The sequence below is a fragment of the Pelodiscus sinensis genome, chromosome 1 (assembly GCF_052426305.1).
Source record: "Pelodiscus sinensis isolate ZL-2025 chromosome 1, ASM5242630v1, whole genome shotgun sequence".
Classification (NCBI taxonomy): domain Eukaryota; kingdom Metazoa; phylum Chordata; order Testudines; family Trionychidae; genus Pelodiscus; species Pelodiscus sinensis.
Genome location: NC_143052.1, coordinates 356,987,368 through 357,005,898, shown reverse-complemented (window position 1 = coordinate 357,005,898; position 18,531 = coordinate 356,987,368). Strand labels below are relative to the sequence as shown.

The following is an 18,531-nucleotide window of genomic DNA, read 5'->3' as shown; positions in this document are numbered from 1 at the left end:
AAAACTTTCTGCAGGTGCATGGGGTTGGCCGTGTGACATTGAAGAGCAGTAACTACCATCCCCCTTTGCCGCACCTTTATGGAAGGTCTTCAAAAGCTCTGGTAAAGGATCGTCACTAGGATCACACTGTCAATATAGAGATAGGTAAACTGAGGCACTGGGAAGCTTGAGTTTCCCAAGGTCATAGAGAGGGTGAACAGGAGGATGAGAGAAAGAACCCAGGAATCCGTATGTTCCTGCCATAACATTGATCCCTCCCTCACGCCAAGAAAGTCTCTCTCATCTGTGCACATCTTGGAGGCATGGAACGGACAGATCCTGTCAGGCCCAGGGGACAGGCGGTCACACGGTTGTGAAGCAATGTGAGGAGCCCAACCTCCCGTCGCTGGAAACCCACCTGACAGCTGCGCGTGGGGCTTCCACACTGAACAACACTCAGGGCTTCCTTCTGTGAGTGGAGACCTGTGCGCCAAGCACCAAGAACCTCAGACTGGTTTCAGCTCAGCTCCGGCGCACTCCTCAGTTGCGCCAGCTCATCCTTCCCAGATCTGCACCCTGAAACCGCACTTCCTTTCCAGTGTCCCTCTTTTGAGGAATGTGTTCATTAAAGCTAACAGATCCCGCCCTGGAAAATGGATGTATGACACATGACCACAGCGGGCTAAGCAACTGACCCAAATTCAGTCTTTGGCCACGGTTAGAAAAGTCTCTGACTGGGAAGGAGGGCCACCCCATGGTTGATAGGCTGGAGCATTGTAATGTAGAGCTGTGTTTTTAAAGAACTAGAAGAAGATAGGGACTGTAATTGTCTATTGTTTACATACAACTTGCCAGAGGTTAACGGCGTAAACAAATGATTTCTTCTAGGACTGTTTTCTGATCATTCAGAGATCAAAAAGGAACATTTTTAGATTAGTCTTGGTTGTAACCATATCAATTTCAGTGTGCTTTTTAAAAGTTTATGCTGCCCAGGAATTGTCTAATGGGCTTTTGGAACCTGACTTTTCTATTTCAGGCCTACCTAAGTCTGGAAGAGATCCCAGATAATTGGAAAAGGGCAAATCTAGTGGCCATCTATAAAAAAGAAATGAGAACAACTCGGGAAGCTACAGACCATTCAGATTAGCTTCTGTCAGTAAAGATAATGGGGCAAATAATTAAGGAATTCCTCTGCAAACATCTGGAAGATTATAAAGTGATAGGTAACAGCCAGCATGAATTTGTAACGAACAAATCATGTCAAACCACTCTGATAGTTTTCTTTGATAGGACAAGTCTTGAGATAGATGAAATGCAGGGGAAGTGGTAGATGTGGTATACATAGACTTTAGTAAAACGTTTGATACGATCCACATGATCTTATCAATAAAATGGGGAAATAAAACTACGATATGGTGGGTGCATAACTGGCCAGATAATCATTCTCGGAAAGTTGTTATTAATGGTTCACAGTCATGCAGAAAGGGCCTAACAAATGGTGTTGTGGACGATTCAGTTTTAGGACTCGTTCTGTTCAATATTTTCATCAATAATTTAGATAGTGGAATAGTACACCCATGAAGTTAGCAGAAGTTACCAAGATGAGAGAGGTTGCAAGTGCTTTGGAGCATAGTGTCATAATTCCATATAATCTGGAGAAACTGGACAAAAGGTCTAAGGTAAACATTTTGAAGTTCAATAAGGACAAGTGCAAAGTGCTCCACTTAGGACAGAACAATCCACTTCACACGTACAGATTGAGAAGTGACTGTCTAGGAAGGAATCCTGCAGAAAGGGTTTGAGGGGTCATAGGCTACGTCTACACTGGCCCCTTTTCCGGAAGGAGCATGCTAATTTTAAACTTTGTAATAGGGAAATCCGCGGGGAATTTAAATATCCCCCGCGGGATTTAAATAAAGATGTCCGCCGCTTTTTTCCGGCTTGTGGAAAAGCCGGAAAAGAGCGTCTAGACTGGCCCGATCCTCTGGAATAAAGCCCTATTCCGGAGGATCTCTTATTCCTACTTCCAGATCGGGCCAGTCTACTTCAAAGTAGGAATAAGAGATCCTCCGGAATAGGGCTTTATTCCGGAGGATCGGGAATTGTAGGATCTCCATCAGTGGAGATATTTAAGAGCAGGTTGTACAGGCACCTGTCAGGGATGATCTAGATGGTCCTTGTTCCTGCTATGATGGCAGGGGACTGGACTTGATGACCTCTTGAGGTCCCTTCCAGAGCTATGATTCTATGATTCATCACGGGGAGTTTTTTCACCAATAATCCCCCCTTTTCTCCTTCTCTCTTGCTTTCCCTCTCTCTTGATTGTTAAAAATCTCACTTTATATAGCAAGAATAGTGTGTAAGCATGTATTTGGTGAAGACATGAAAAATTAATTGACCCACGAGATGGTGTGTCTGATGTTTTGGCCTTGGTATAACATCGACAACCAAGATTTTCAGCAATCACCTCTGCAGAAGAGGTCCCCAGATTCATACAAACACAGTCTTACTCCTGCATGACCAGAACATAAGAAGGGCCCTACTGAGTTAGACGAAATGTCCCTCTAGATCAGTATCTTGACATCCCACAGTGCCCAGTGCAAGGTGCTTCAGAAGGAATGAGCAGAACAAACATTCAGCCAGTGAGTCATCCCCCATTGCCCATTCACAGCTTCTGGCAAACAGAGTATGGCTTCTTATCCTTGCCCATCCTTGCGAATCACTATTGACAGGCCCTTCCATGAATGTAGCTATTCCCTTTTGTAGCCCTTTGAGAGTACTGGCTTACAGAGCATACTCTGGGAAAGACTTCCACAAGTCAGCCTTAACTTGTGTGAATAATTTATTTCATTAAGTTATCCCTACCCCACATGATATCAGAACACATTTTGATTTATTTTCTCCACTCATCATGATTTCATTTACCACCCTGGTGACCCCTTTAGACATCCCTTTTCCAAGATGAGAAGTCTCCATCTGATTAATCTCCCATTTTATTCAAGTAGAGTCATGTGAATAATTCCTTTTGCTTTGTTTTACACCATTCGTTGATTAATTCTATAAGGCGATCTCTAGTTTGTGTCTTATGAGAAGGAGTAAGTGACACTTCCTCATTTACTTTTTCAAAACCCATTATCGTATCCTAAATCTCTTTCATACTCCCATTGGTCTTCCCTTTCCTAAGCTAAAAAATCCCAGGTTTAATAATATCTCATCTTAAGCCATCTGTTCCAGTACCCTAATAGTTTTCATATCTCTTTTTTGTCACTTTTCATCTTGGTCTGCGTGCAATATATGAGCACAACAGATTTCTTCAGAGATAATTTAGTTTACAGAAGAGAAAAGAGTGGTGGGGGGGGGGGGGATTTGATAGCAGCCTTCAACTTCCTGAACGGAGGTTCCAAAGAAGATGCAGAGAGGCTGTTCTCAGTTGTGACAGATGGCAGAAAAGGAGAAATAGTCTCAAGTTGGAGTGGTGAAGGTCTAGGTTGGATATTAGGATAAACTATTTCCCTAGGAGGGTGGGGATGCACTGGGGTTGATTTACTGGAGAGGTGTGGAATCTCCATCCCTTGAGTTTTTTTTAAATCTTGGCTTGACAAACCCCTGGCTGGGTTAATTTAGTTGGGATTGGTCCTGCCTTGGGTAGGGGGCTGCACTTGATGTCCTCCTGAGCTCTCTTCCAGCTCTACGATTCTATGACTCTATAGAAGAGGAGAGTAAAAAGACTGAAAAAGGGATGACTTTGTGGATAGAAAAAGGGCTAGCTTGTGAAAATAGAAAACCTTTCACTCAGCTCCCAGCACGTCTTCCCTCCACCAAATTATTGGAACCAGCTGTTCTTAGTGTGTCAGACTATGGACCAATGCAGGGAGATCTGGAAGCCCCCTCTCAAAAAAAAAAAGAATCGTAGAATTGGAAATGTTAGTGAAAAGTGAAATGAAAAGAATTGGGGGCATGGAACAGAAACTACAGGAGGGGAGATTAAAAAATTGTGTAATTTCGACTTGGAAAAGAGATGACAGGGAGGATATGAGATGGTCTATGAAGTCATGAAGGTTGTGTAAAAATGGGTCAAGGAAAGATTATTTATTCCTGCCTATAATGCAACCGTGAGTCACCCAATCAATAGGCAGAGGATTTCAAACAGCATGATGTATTTCTTCACAGTAAGCCTGTGGAAATGCTTTGCCAAAGGGTATGGTACAAATTAAAGCAAAACGAAAAGAGGCAACTCTATGACTTGTACCTAGATTGATCCCCCAGTTTCTCACGCTGACACTGTAATGTCAGATCATGAAAGGACTCAAAATTTGTCTGACTGTCCAGCAACCTATTCCGAAAAGAGGGCTCAGCGTCATGTCACCAGTCAGGTCAGCACGGATGTGAGTCAGAGAGTCTGAGTGCCGGGACTGAACATTAGGCCCTTTTCTGAGTCAATATCCACAGCAGCCTGTCCTGGATTTGCTTTGTCCTCACTCCATAGATGATCGGGTGTAGCGGGGGGGCACCAGGAGTTTCACATTGATCATGAGACTGAGCACAGGTGGGGGCACATCAGAACCAATCCTCTGCATGAGGGAGACAAAGAGATCTGGTATGTACAAGGCTGAGAGGGCGCAGAGATGAGTCCCACAGGTCCCAAATGCTTTGAACCGAGCGTCCTTTGTTGGCATTCGGAAGATAGCCCTGAGGATCTGAATGTAGGACACAGCAATGAAAAACCCATCCACACTGGGCACAAGGAATACCATACAGACGCTGTAGTAATTACTGGGGCGGATGTCGGCACAGGCCAGTGACACCACAGAAAAGTGCTTGCAGTACGTGAGGGGGATGATGTTGCTTCCGCAGTATGGCCACCGACTCCCCATAATGGGAATGGGCAGTATGAGCATGAAGCCGCGCAGCACCACAGCCAGGCAGATCTTGGCTACAATAGAATTTGTCAGGATTGTGGAATGTCTCAGTGGATCACAGATGGCCACGTAGCGATCAAACGCCATGGCCACAAAGATGCCAGACTGTATGACTAAAAAGCAGTGACTAAGGTACAGCTGGGTGAAGCAAGCACCAAAAGTGATCTCTCTAGAATTGAACCAGAAGATGCTCAGTGTTTTGGGCACAATGGTCGAGGACAGGAACAGGTCAGTGAGAAGCAGAAGGCAGAGGAAATAGTACATGGGCTCATGGAGGCTCGGCTCCCTCTTCACGATGTACAGAATGGTTATGCTCCCCAAGATGGCTACAATGTACATGACACAGAAGGGGATGGAGATCCAGCCATGGGCCGCCTCCAGGCCAGGGATGCCCAGCAGGATGAAGATGGAGGGGTTGGTGAAGTCGGTTGTGTTAGAATCTGACATGGAATCCCGGAGCTGGCTTCCAACGCTGAAGCAGAATGGAGTCTCCTTCAAGTACCTTATATTCTCCTCACTTCCGGTTTGTGCCCAGGGTCCCAGGTGATGGTCGGAATGCAAATACCTGGTTGGAGACACAATGTGAATATGAGACACACCAAGCACTATGGGAGAATGTTCACATTGGGGAAGCAGGATGGTCGCTCTTCACCCACTGAAAATAACATTTTTGTAATTCAAAAAAAGGAATTAGGATCAGCTAAACCTACTAAGGCCCAGACCATATTTTCTGAAGCTCAGTAATTCCAGGACCCTCACAAGCACCAGCAGAGAAAAAGGTTTTCCTGGTGCTTCTCATTCCTTGTTCCCCAATGCAATAAACTCAAGCTGCGGAGCTCGTGATGCGGAGAGTCCCCCTTAACTGACATGCTCAGCATCGGAGAGCGGAAAATAATCAAAACAACTTTAATAAGACAAGAAAACTACCTAGTAGAGCCCATCTGATAAAGAAGGGCTGACATCATTGACAACAGCTCCATGGACCCATCTACTCTGTCAGAGCTGTGGTCAAAACCCAGGGACTCTTTGGATACTTAGAGAACGGGATGGAGAATAAGACGCTCTGGACATACAGAGGTTTGGCCATCTAGTCTCTCTGTAGGGGTGTAGCAGAGGGAAAGGGGTGTCTGAGACGGGCTCTTAGAGTCGGGGTGGTTGCCAAAGTGGAACAGCCTGAAAACACTGGAGCTACGTCTACACTGGCATGATTTTCCGAAAATGCTTTTAATGGAAAAGTTTTCCATTAAAAGCATTTTCGGAAAAATCGTGTCTAGACTTGCAGGACGTTTTTTGCAAAAGCACTTTGTGCGGAAAAGCATCCCTTGCCAAACTAGACGCGGTTTTCCGCAAAAGAGCCCCGATCGCCATTTTCTCGATCGGGGCTTTTTTGCGGAAAACTGTACGATGCTGTCTACACTGGCCCTTTTGCACAAAAGTCTTTCGGAAAAAGACTTTTGCCCGAACGGGAGCAGCATAGTATTTCCGGAAAAGCACTGATGATTTTACATGAGATCGTCAGTGCTTTTCCGGAAATACAAGCGTCCAGTGTAGACAGCTGGCAAGTTTTTCTGCAAAATCATTTGGTTTTGCCGAAAAGCTTGCTAGTCTAGACATAGCCTGCGACTCTTGAGTTGAAAGAAGATCTAATGGACACATACACGAGAGAGGAGACGACAATAATGGAACTTCCACCGTTCAAATGGACAAAGAGAGAAATGCCCCTCTCCCACATACCATATCCAGGCAAGCTGGGGATCACATCTTGCTTCTGGGCTTTAGATCCCTGACCCCAGATTGAGACACAAAAAAAGGGAATGAACACTGGGATTTCTTCACAGGAACTTCTGAGATGGATAAAATTCATGATTCCTCAGTGAAGCAAGTGAATAATTTTGGCTTAAAATGTAGGTCAGTGGGAAAAGCAAGGCAGCGAATGGTAGAGGGTGTGGAGCAGAAAAGCAACACATAACAGAGGAAGGGGAAATATTGATCGCAAGCAATAGAAATGGGATGTTATTGATGTGTAAAAGGGAAGTCAAATCCCCCGGAGCCATTGATTCCCCTATGAGGGGCACGTACAATATACATACATTGCTAATGCTTAGATATATTTGCTATTTGTATAGGAGTAAGACATGACAAAGGTCAAGGCCTGTCACAAGTAATAACTTATAATAAGGAGACGAGGGGAGGTGAAACCAGTCTTCTGTTAAGTAGAGATATGGATAGATTCCACATCCTTTAAACTTGTGACCGGCTCAAGCAGGAAAGGAAAAAGGGAAGTATGGCTCGCCCATTGTTCAGCAAAAGTGAATGAATGTAACCACAAAGTCAGCAAGTAGGCAGTGTATTTAACCTCATTTGGAAAATTAACCTGACCTATAGGAATGCTAAACGTCAAAAATGAAGTAACCTATCATGTTAAGGCACCTAAACCAGGAAGGATGTTAACCCTATAAGAACCCCTGCCTATGAGATGTTGCTCGTCGGCTCTGCTTTGAACATTGAGTTCCTTAGCCGTACCTTGGTTGCAACCAATAAACTTGAGTTGGACCCAGCCTGAAAGTGTGACTCTCTTCTTGGGGTAAATCAGACTAGCCTCCAAGGGGACGAAACTAGCAATTTATGCAACATTATCATAAGGGATGTTACAAAGAACAAGGAAAAATCCTTGGCAGAGCCATGTATCACACTAAGCAGTTTAGGAACTATATTAAGAAGAAAACAAATCCTAGGAGAAGTTTAGGGTGATCCTCAGCCAGAGAAAGAAAAGTTGTAAATGTTGCTGAAAACCTAGATGAGATCAGTTCATAGCTTTGTGTTGGGATGGGAAGGAAGCAGTATGAGACAGAGCTAGCACATGAGGAGATGAAATATTTTCCTGCCCATCAGCATCCTAAGGGGCTATTAAACCACGTCTGCAGGAGAACTTAGAGTTCTGAACAGGAGCCACGAATGGACAAATCAATCCCACAGACCACTTGGAAGAAGGAGTAAGCAGTCAGGAAACAGCAGGGAGAAGAGAAAGAAGGGGGGAAGAATACTGGGAAAAACATCAAGTCTATAACAGGAACCCTACACAACAGCCCTCGCTGGCTGACAGATCGGCCAATGGGGATATTTCCAATGGGGATCTCCAGGGCTCAGTTTGAACCCTGAGGAACTTTGATATTTTCATGAATGACCTGGAAGGTGAGTAGCCACTGGGACACACTGCAAGTGTGGGGATGCTTCAGCTCCCCATCTCCGCAGACCCAGATGGGATGCATCTACCTGAGACCTCGACTAGAGGTGTGAGGCAAGGCGATTCCGCTGTATTCCTGCAGTGTAAATACAACAGACACGGACTGCAGGGCTCCCCTCAGCGTGGGTCACGTGCCTCCCTCAGAGATGGTGGCTAAGCGGGTGAAAGGATTCTTCCATTAGCCTCATGCTGCCTGTCCAGGGGGTACCTGCTACAGCTGCACCTCTTGGGAGTGGGAGGAGGATTTTTAGCTGATGGCTAGAAAAAAAAAAACCCAATTTGGGGTTCCATGAACAGCGGCCAGCCATACAGGTCACAGCTGGGACAGGACTACTCAGGGTTGCACTGGGTAGGCCTTCGCTAAAGTTCTGTGTCCAGTCACAGAGCTCGTTACAGGGCTAATGGCTAAAATCACTGGTGTGTGTTCTGCTGGGGGTCTGACAGAATGATCTAATGGCTCCTTTTCCCCTTCAATCCTATGACTCGAACAATAAAGAAAATAGAATCCGGCTTTTATATTCCCTGTGTCTCACCAGTTCCTCAGTTCTTGCTCCGAGGGTGGTTTTGCCTCAGTGGGGCCTGAGGAAAGTCTGGGTCACTGACTCTGAATTGGCCTTGTATTGTGCCTCTCTTAACATCTTTTATCCTGAGGGATCCCCTGTGGCACTGAAACGGAGCCACCTCAGGGCTGGAGGCAACCAGCCAGCCTGAGGGCCCCGCCATAAGGGACATTTTGGCCTGCGATACTAGAAAAATCTCAACTCTGGGGGAAGGTACCTGGGATGTTTAGTGGCTCTGCAGAGCAAAAAGCATCACAGACTGACTCTCTATCCTGTCACGCCCATGTTGCACTGGGGTTGTGGAGCAGGGGAGCTCCTCAGCTCGAGACAGTACCTGTGAGTGCTGAGAGGGACGTGTCTTCCCTGGGAATCCCCCTCAGGCAGACGCGTCCCGCAGCTCTCTGAGCCCAGTGTCCGCAGTACCGTCCCATGCCAAGAGCCGACACAAGGCTGTGCACTGGTTATATCACAGCTGTGGGCAGTCCCAGTGGGGCTGGCTCTGACTCCGGGGGAGAAGTGGCCTCTGAATGCAAAAAAGGCAGGAAATGAGCCTGTTTATGAGTTGGCTATTTTTCCAGCGTTAGCAGTAAACAGTAATTAAGGGGCCTTCCCAAAGGGAGATGGGATCCATTGGGCTCTGGGCTGAGCCAGAGGTTAATTTGCTGTTCTGTGTATTTGTGAATATTTATATTTTGTGGTTAATTAGGAAAGCAACTGAGGACACTATCAAGCTCTTCCTAGGGCCTGACATTCTGTAAAGGGCCAGGAGGGACAGAACTAAGACAGCTCTGGAGACAGGTCACTGAGGGGAAACTTGAAAACTTTCTGCAGGCACATGGGGCTGGCCGTGCGACATCCAAGACCAGGAACTATCATCTCCCTTTCAGGGAAGAGTCTTCAAAAGCCCTGGTAAAGGAAGGTCACTAGGAACACACTGTCAATATAGAGATAGCGACGAGGAGTCCTGTGGCACCTTGTAGACTAACTGAAGTGTAGGAGCATAAGCTTTCGTGGGCAAAGACCCACTTCGTCAGATGCATGGGATTTCGAAGTGGGTCTTTGCCCACGAAAGCTTATGCTCCTAAACTTCAGTTAGTCTATAAGGTGCCACAGGACTCCTCGTCGCTTTTGCAGATTCAGACTAACACGGCTACCCCTCTGAATATAGAGATAGGTAAACTGAGGCACTGGGGAACGTGAGTGGCCCAAGGTCATAGAGAGGGTGAACAGGAGGCTGAGACACAGAACCCAGGAGTCCGGATGTCCCTGCCGTAACATTGGTCCCTCCCTCACGCCAAGAGAATCTCTCTCACCTGTGCGGATCTTGGGGGCATGGGATGGAGAGAGCCTGTCAGTCCCAGGGAGCAGGCAGTCTCGCTGTTTTGAAGCAGAGTGAGGAGTCCAACCTCCTGTGGCTAGAAAACCACCTGGCAGCTGTGTGTGGGTCTCCCACACTGAACACCACTCAGGGCTTCCCTCTGTGAGTAGAAACCTACGTGCCAAGCACCAAGAAGCTCAGACTCATTTCAGCTCAGCTCCGGCGCACTCCTCACCCAGCGTGGGCTAAGCAACTGTCAGATTCATTGAACCAGATTGAGACTCTGACTGGTCTATAAGCTGGAGCATTGTAATGTAGACCTGTGTTTTTAAAGAACTAGAGGACGATGGGGACTGTAATTGGCTATTGTTAACATACAGCTTGCTAGAGGGGTAAAGAAATCATTTATCCTCGGACTGTTTTCTGTTCATTCAGAAAGCAACAGGGAACATTGTTACATGAGTCTTGGGTGTAACCATGTCATTTTCAGTGTGCCTTTTTAAAGTTTATACTGCCCAGGAGCTGTCTAAAGGTCTTTTGAGATCTGACCTTTTAATTTCAGATGTAGATTATGTACGTCGAAATTGCTAATGAAGCGAGGATTTAAATATCCCGTAATTGAGTATGTAAAAAAGGCAGCCACTTTTTTTCAAAATGGTGTTTTTTTGCAAAAAAAAATCCGGCACTCTAGATGCAGATCTTTCGAAAAATAAAGCCATTTTAGAAAGATCCTGTAAACTTCAGTTTTCTTTATTTTTCGAAAGAGCCGCGTCTAGACTGCCGGGGTATTTTTTTTTAAATCACCATTTTGAAAAAAAGCGGTAGCCATGTTTTTGCTAATGAAGCATGGGATATTTAAATCCCTGCTTCGTTAGCAATTTTGACGTGTCTAATCTACATCTCTCTGTCGACAGAGAGGTTTAGTCTAGAGACAGCCCAAGTCTGGAAGAAATCCTAGAATATTGGAAAAGGGCAAATCTAGAGCCCATCTATAAAAATAGAAATGAGAACAACTCAGGAAGCTTCAGACCAGTCAGCTTAACTTCTGTCAGGAAATATAATGGAGCAAATAATTAAGGAATTCCTATGCAAACATCTGGAAGATAATAAAATGATAGGTAACAGCCAGCATGAATTAGTAACGAACAAATCCTATCAAACCACTCTAATAGTTTTCTTTGATAGGACAAGTCTTGTTAATGAGGGGGAAGCGGTAGATGTGGTATACATGAACTTTAGTAAAGCATTTGATATGGTCCACATGACCTTATCAATAAACTGGGGAAATAAAACTATGATATGGTGGGTGCATAACCAGCCAGATAATCATTCTCAGAGAGTAGTTATTAATGGTTCACAGTCATGCTAGAAGGGCCTAACAAATGGTGTTGTACAGGATTCAATTTTGGGACCAGTTCTGTTCAGTATTTTCATCAATGATTTAGATAGTGGAATAGTACACCCATGAAGTTAGCAGAAGTTACCAAGCTGGGAGGGGTTGCAAGTGCTTTGGAGGATAGGGTCATAATTCAAATTGATCTGGACAAACTAGAGAAATGGTCTGAGGTAAACAGGATGAAGTTCAATAAGGACAAGTGCAAAGTGCTCCACTTAGGATGGAACAATCCGTTTCACACATACAGAATGGGAAGTGACTGTCTAGGAAGGAGTACTGCAAAAAGGAATCGAGGGGTCATAGTGGATGACAAGTTAAACATGAATCAACAGTGCGATACTGTTGCAAAAAAAGCAAACATGGTTGTGGGATGCATTAACAGGAGTTTTGTGAGCAAGACACGAGAAGTCATTCTTCTACTTTACTCTGCACCTATTAGGTCTCTGTTGGAATATTGTGTCCAGTTGTGGGCACCACATTTCAAGAGAGCTGTGGAGAAATTGGAGAGAGTCCAGATAACAGCATCAAAACGATTAAAATATTAGGAAACCTGAAAGAATTGGGTTTATTTGGTTTGGAAAGGAGAAGCATTAAAGAGGACAGCTTTCAAGTAACTAAAAGGGTGTGACGAGGAGTGAAAAATTGTTCTCCTAGGCCTCTTTAGATAGAACAAGAAACAATGAGCTTAGACTGAAGAAACGGAGCTTTGGGTTGGACATTCAGAAAAAAAACCCTTCCTAGCTGAAAGGGTGGTTAGCCATTAGAATAAATTGCTGTGGAATTGTGGAATCTCCATCACTGGAGATAGTTAAGAGCAGGATGGACAGATACCTGTGCGAGATGATCATATGGGGAAGCGTGAGTCACAATACTGGGATTTCCAGGTTCAGATTGGACAATCCTGATATGGAGCATTTTGACACGGGACTATAATGTATGGATTAATTGTGAAAGAACTCTATTCAGCCTTCACTCTCCAAGCTTCTTCTCAACTCTCCAAACGCCTTCTGAACTCTCTAAACCCCTTCTCAAGTCTCTCTCCCTCCCTCCCCCACTAGGAGGGTTTTTAAAGAGGTCCATGAAAGTCCCAATCAGCTTCACCTGGCCCTTAATTGATTTGCAGCTGCCCTGTCTCAGCTGCCCCTAATTAGCCAGGATTGCTGCTCTTCCCTCTGCAACAGCTGCCTCTCTCTCCTTCCACCAAGTCCTTTAACCTGCTCTGTCACATATCCCCCTCCCCTGCTCCACACTAGGGGGTTGGGCTACTCGGGACGGCTGACAGTGCACCCTCAATAGGCCATCGGCATTGCCATGCTTGGCTCCAGCCCTATGTATCACTTGGAAGTAGAATGGTCACAGGGACAGGAACCACCGCGTTAAACTTGTGTTCTTGTCTTTATTCCGGTGCATGCATTGTAGGGGCTCGTGGTCTGTGATGACGGTGATTTGTGTTCTGAGCAGGAAGTATCGTAGGCTCTCCATGGCCCACTTTACTACATGGCACTCCTTCTCCACTATAGCATAGTTTCATTCCCTTGGGAGGAGCTTCCGACTTAGGTATAGTACAGGATGCTATTCTTCTCCGACCGTTTGGGACAATTCCGCACGTAAACTCATTAACAGGTGTGTTGTGAGCAAAACACGAGAAGTCATTCTTCCACTCTACTCTGCACTGGTTAGGCCTCAGTTGGAGTATTGTGTCCCGTTCCAGGCATCACATTTCAAGAAAGATGTGGAGAAATTGGAGAGGGTCCAGAGAAGTGCAACGAGAATGATTAAAGGTCTAGAGAACATGACGTATGAGGGAAGGCTGAAGGTTTAGTTTAGAAAAGAGAAGATTGAGGGGGGACATAGACTCATAGACTTTAAGGTCAGAAGGGACCATTATGATCATCTAGTCTGACCCCTTGCACAGTGCAGGCCACAAAATCTCACCCACCCCTCCTAGAATAATCCTATCACCTATATCTCAGATATTGAAGCCTTCAAATACTTTGAAGACCCCAAGATGCAGATAATCCTCTAGCTGTGATCTGTACCCCATGCTACAGAGGAAGGCGAAAAACCTCCAGGGCCTCTGCCAATCTACCCTGGAGGAAAATTCCTTCCCACCCCAATATGGCGATCAGCTAAACCCTGAGCATGTGGGCAAGACTCATCAGCCAGACACCCAGAAAGTTCTCTATAGTAACTCCTATCATCTCTCCATTGACCTATTCCCACTGATAATGAATGGTCAATTAGTTACCAAGATCCTGTTATCTCATCAAACCATCCCCTTCATAAACCCGTCTAGTTTAATCTTGAAACCAGATAGATCTTTTGCCCCCACTACTTCCCTTGGAAGGCCGTTCCAGAACTTCACTCCTCTAATGGTTAGAAACCTTTGTCTAATCTCAAGTCTAAACTTCCTACTAGCCAGCTTATATCCATTTGTTCTTGGGTCCACATTGGTATTAAGCTTAAATAATTCCTCTCCCTCCCTGGTATTTATCCCTCTAATATATTTAAAAAGTGCAATCATGTCCCCCCTCAGCCTTCTTTTGGTTAAAGTAAACAAGCCAAGCTCCTTGAGTCACCTTTCATAAGACAGGTTTTCCATTCCTTGGATCATCCTATTGGCCCCTCTTTGTACCTGTTGCAGTTTGAATTCATCCTTCTTAAACATGGGAGTCCAGAACTGCACACAGTATTCCAAATGGGGTCTCACCAATGCTTTGTATAATGGCACTAACACCTCCTTATCCCTACTGGAAATACCTCGCCTAATACATCCCAAGATCGTATTAGCCTTTTTCACGGCCATGTCACAATGGCGGCTCATAGTCATTCTATAATCAACTAGGACTCCGAGGTCCTTCTCCTCCTCCATTACTTCCAACTGATGTGTCCCCAGCTTATAACTAAAATTCTTGTTATTAATCCCTAAATGCATAACCTTACACTTCTCACTATTAAATTTCATCCTATTGCTATCACTCCAATTTACAAGATCATCCAGATCTTCCTGTATGATATCCCGATCCTTTTCTGAATTGGCAATAGCTCCCAACTTTGTGTCATCTGCAAATTTTATTAGGACACTTCCACTTTTGGTGCCAAGATCAGCAATAAAAAGATTAAATAAAATTGGCCCCAAAACTGATCCCTGAGGAACTCCACTAGTAACCTTCCTCCAACCTGACAGTTCACCTTTCAGTATGACCCGCTGTAGTCTCCCCTTTAACCAGTTGCTTATCCACCTCTGAACTTTCATACTAATCCCTATCTTTTCCAATTTAACCAATAATTCCCCATGTGGTACTGTATCAAATGCCTTACTAAAGTCGAGGTAGATTAGATCCACTGCATTTCCTTTATCTAAAAAATCTGTTACTTTCTCAAAAAAGGAGATCAGGTTGGTTTGGCACGATCTACCTTTTGTAAAACCATGTTGTAATTTGTCCCAATTGCCATTAGCCTCAATGTCATGATTGCAGTTTTCAGATATCTAAAAGGGTATCATAAGGAGGAGGGAGAAAACTTGTTCATCTTGGCCTCTGAGGATAGAACAAGAAGCTATGGGCTTAAACTGCAGCAAGGGAGGCTTAGGTTGGACATTAGGAAAAAGTTCCTAACTGTCAGGGTGGTCAAACACTGGAATAAATTGCCCAGGGAGGTTGTGGAATCTCCATCTCTGGAGATATTTAAGAGTAGGTTAGATAAATGTCTATCAGGGATGGTCTAGACAGTATTTAGTCCTTCCATGAGGGCAGGGGACTGGACTCGATGACCTCTCGAGGTCCCTTCCAGTCCTAGTGTTCTATGATTCTATGATCTGTGGGTGGTATACTGATGTCCGTAGGGACCGTATGTGAAGCAGTGCACACAGGTCCTTCATTAACTTAGACACAAAGGGGGTACCCTGATCAGTTAGGATCTCCTTGGGTATCCCCACCCTCGAGAAGGTTTGAACGAACTCCCTTGCTATTGTCTTCGAATGTGTATTTCTCAGGGTTACTGCCTCAGGGTATCGGGTGGCATAGTCCAGGACCACTAATATGCTCCCGTGTCCTCGGGCTGACTTTTGTATTGGGCCCACTAGGTCCATGGCAATACGCTCAAAAGGGACCTCGATAGGTAAGGGACCTCAATGATAGGCAGGGGTATCTTCAGTATGGCCGAGGCCCATGAAGCTGGACTTCAGGGCAAGAGGCACAATACCGCCAGACCTCCATATATACCCTGGGCCAGTAGAACCTTCATAAAATACAATCTGGGGTCTTCCCAATACCTAGGTGACCCCGAATAAATGACTGTGGGCTAGGTCCAGCACGGCTCGCCAGTGATTCTGGGGCACCAAGAGCTTTTCCACCTCCTTTTCCGGGCCTGGTAACACTCGGTACAGTAGGTCCCCCTGGATAATGTAATAGGGCCTAGGCCCCTGAGCCTTCCTTCTACGGGGACCCCGTTTACTTCAACTACCTCTTTACGGATGTTTTGATACAATGGGTCGTTGGCCTGGTCCTGTCCAAAATTTTCAAGTGAGGGCCCTACCTGCCTGGGCTCTGGGGAACCTTAGGCCCCTGCCGTAACAGGGAGCCCTGCTGAGCTAGGCCCAGCATCAGGCTCGTCTACCGCTAGCAGTGCTCCATTTTCGGGTAGCTCAGTTTCCGCACCAGCCAAGGCCTGCCGTAAGTTGTGGGTCAGGATGCGAGTGTCCAGTCTCTTGGCTGCCCTCCTTTTCTGCCTTGAATTCTGGGGTTTTCCAGACTCAGAAAATAGGTCCTGGGAAAATTTGTGAAAAGATGGGAGGGGCCTCTCTTCCTTCCCCTCAGTTGTAGGGAGCAGGTCACTAAATCCAGGAAAATCCCGCCCGATCACAACTGGGAATGGGAGCCTCAGAATTACCCCTACTGCAACCATTGTGACATTACCCTGGAGCTCTATTTGTACAGGGACAACAGGGTAATAATTGACATTTCCATGGACACAGCACATCCCTGTGCGCTTGGCATGAGTCAGCTGATCTGGTTCCATTAGCTGCCCTGAGCCCAATGTGACAGTGCTCCCTGAGTCCACAAGGGCCGTGGTCTCTACTCCATTCATCTTAATGGGTCGGGTGTACAGATGCGGGGCCATTGCTACGCCTGCCAAATATATGACACTTCAAGGGCCTCCCAGGTACTGTAGGTCACAGTGCATGGGTTCTGTTATGTTTGGACATCGTGCCACTATATGTCCTATCTCCCCGTATACATAGCATCGATACCCTGCACGGGGCATCCCCCTATTTCTTGGATTACTGGGTCTTACCCTCGACTTTCCTGCCCCTGGTCCCCAAGTCCCTTTATGGCTTCTAGCCGCTCTTCTGTTTCCTTCTTCCCCGGCCATGTCTTACTAGAGGGTTCGGAGCCACGGCCCTTTCGGCTTAGTCCAACTCTTCTATCGCTCCGGACTTCTTTGCTGAGGGGTTGCAAGAATTCTTTAGTCGTTAATTGTCTTTCCACGAGGGCTACCATGTCATCATATGAAGAGCGTTCATTCTGGCTGAACCAGACTCGAAGATCAGGTGGTAGGACCCTCTCAAACCGGTCCAGGACAACGATTTCCAAGATCTTCTCTGGGCTGTAGGTCTCTGGCCGCAACCATTTTCAGGCCAAGTGGATCAGGTCAAATAGCTGTGACCTTGGTGCTCTGCCTTCCCTATATCGCCACTCATGGAACCTCTGAGCTCTGACTGCAGTGGTTACTCCCAACGTGGCGAGGATCTCAGCCTTCATCTGGGAATACTCGGTGGTGGTCTCCTCAGGCACATTGAAATAGGACTTCTGGGCTTCACCACACAGAAATGTTGGTGATCCAGGATGCTGGACCGCTGGGCTGGGGCCAGCCTTCCTGTATGGCTGTCCTCTCAAAGGCCTCCACATCGTCCTCCCTTGTCATTTTCTGGAGGAAACCGCTGGCCTGCAGGGACCATGCTCCATCTGAGTCATGCAACTGAACCGTCAGAGCCTTCATCTCCATTATTACCTCTTGTAAGGTGGCTCGATCCTGGGTAGCCAGGCTCATCAGCAACTGGTGTGTTTCCTGCTGTAGTTGCACTGACTCCGGCTGGGCAGCCACTTGAGGCCGGATATCTTCTTGCTGTGCTGCAGTGGCTTGTATGAGGGCCTTTACTACACCCTCCATCTTGTTTTTCTCTTGTCTTATTAGCTGGCCTAGCCTGCCATGGGTGGGTCTGCTGCAAGCTCTTACTGCAGCAAAACCATCGCACTTCTAACACCACTTGTGGCAGGGTCAGACCCACTCCGTTTAGGGGGCACAGTGGCCCTAGTCCACATGATATCACAATGCATTTTTATTTGCTTTCTCCACTCATCACGATTGCATTGACCTCCCTCATGATCCTTTTAGACATCCTTTTTCCAAGATGAAAAGTCCCCATCTGATTAATCTCTCGTTTTATGCAAGTTGAGTCGTGTGAATAATTCCTTTACTTGGTTTTACACCATTGGCCGATTATTTCTGTAAGGACATCCCTACTTTGTGTCTTATCATAGAATCATAGAATCATAGGACTGGAAGGGACCTCGAGAGGTCATTGAGTCCAGCCCCCCGCCCTCAAGGCAGGACGAAGCTCCGTCTACACCATCCCTGACAGATGTCTAGCTAACCTGTTCTTAAATATCTCCAGAGAGGGAGATTCCACCACCTCCCTTGGCAATTTATTCCAATATTTCACCACCCTGACAGTTAGGAATTTTTTCCTAATGTCCAATCTAAACCTCCCCTGCTGCACTTTAAGCCCATTACTCCTTGTCCTGTCCTCAGAAACCAAGAGGAACAAATTTTCTCCTTCCTCCTTGTGACACCCTTTTAGATATTTGAAAACCGCTATCATGTCCCCCCTTAATCTTCTTTTTTCCAAACTAAAAAAGAGAAGGAGTAAATGACACTTCCTCATTTACTTTTTCAAAACCCATTATCATATCCTAGATCTCTCTCATACTCCCATTGGTCTTCCCTTTCCTAAAATGAAAAGTCCCAGGTTTAATAATATCTCATCTGAAGCAATCTCTTCAAGTCCTCTAACAGTTTTGGTTTCTCTTTTCTGTCTCTTGTCATGTCTACTT

At 45.9% G+C, this 18,531-nt stretch overlaps 1 protein-coding gene across 1 annotated transcript; it reads right to left on the bottom strand.

Moving 5' to 3' along the window:
* Nucleotides 1-4,454: 4,454 nt before the first annotated feature.
* Nucleotides 4,455-5,237, bottom strand: LOC102455213 (olfactory receptor 52M1-like). The gene has a single exon (XM_089773311.1). The coding sequence runs from the start codon at nt 5,235-5,237 to the stop codon at nt 4,455-4,457; it is 783 nt and encodes a 260-aa protein (XP_089629437.1).
* Between the last annotated feature and the right edge of the window lie 13,294 nt (nt 5,238-18,531).

Bases quoted from the DNA above. Each gene is read 5' to 3' on its own strand.
- LOC102455213 (XM_089773311.1), bottom strand. From the start codon at position 5,237: ATGTACATTGTAGCCATCTTGGGGAGCATAACCATTCTGTACATCGTG.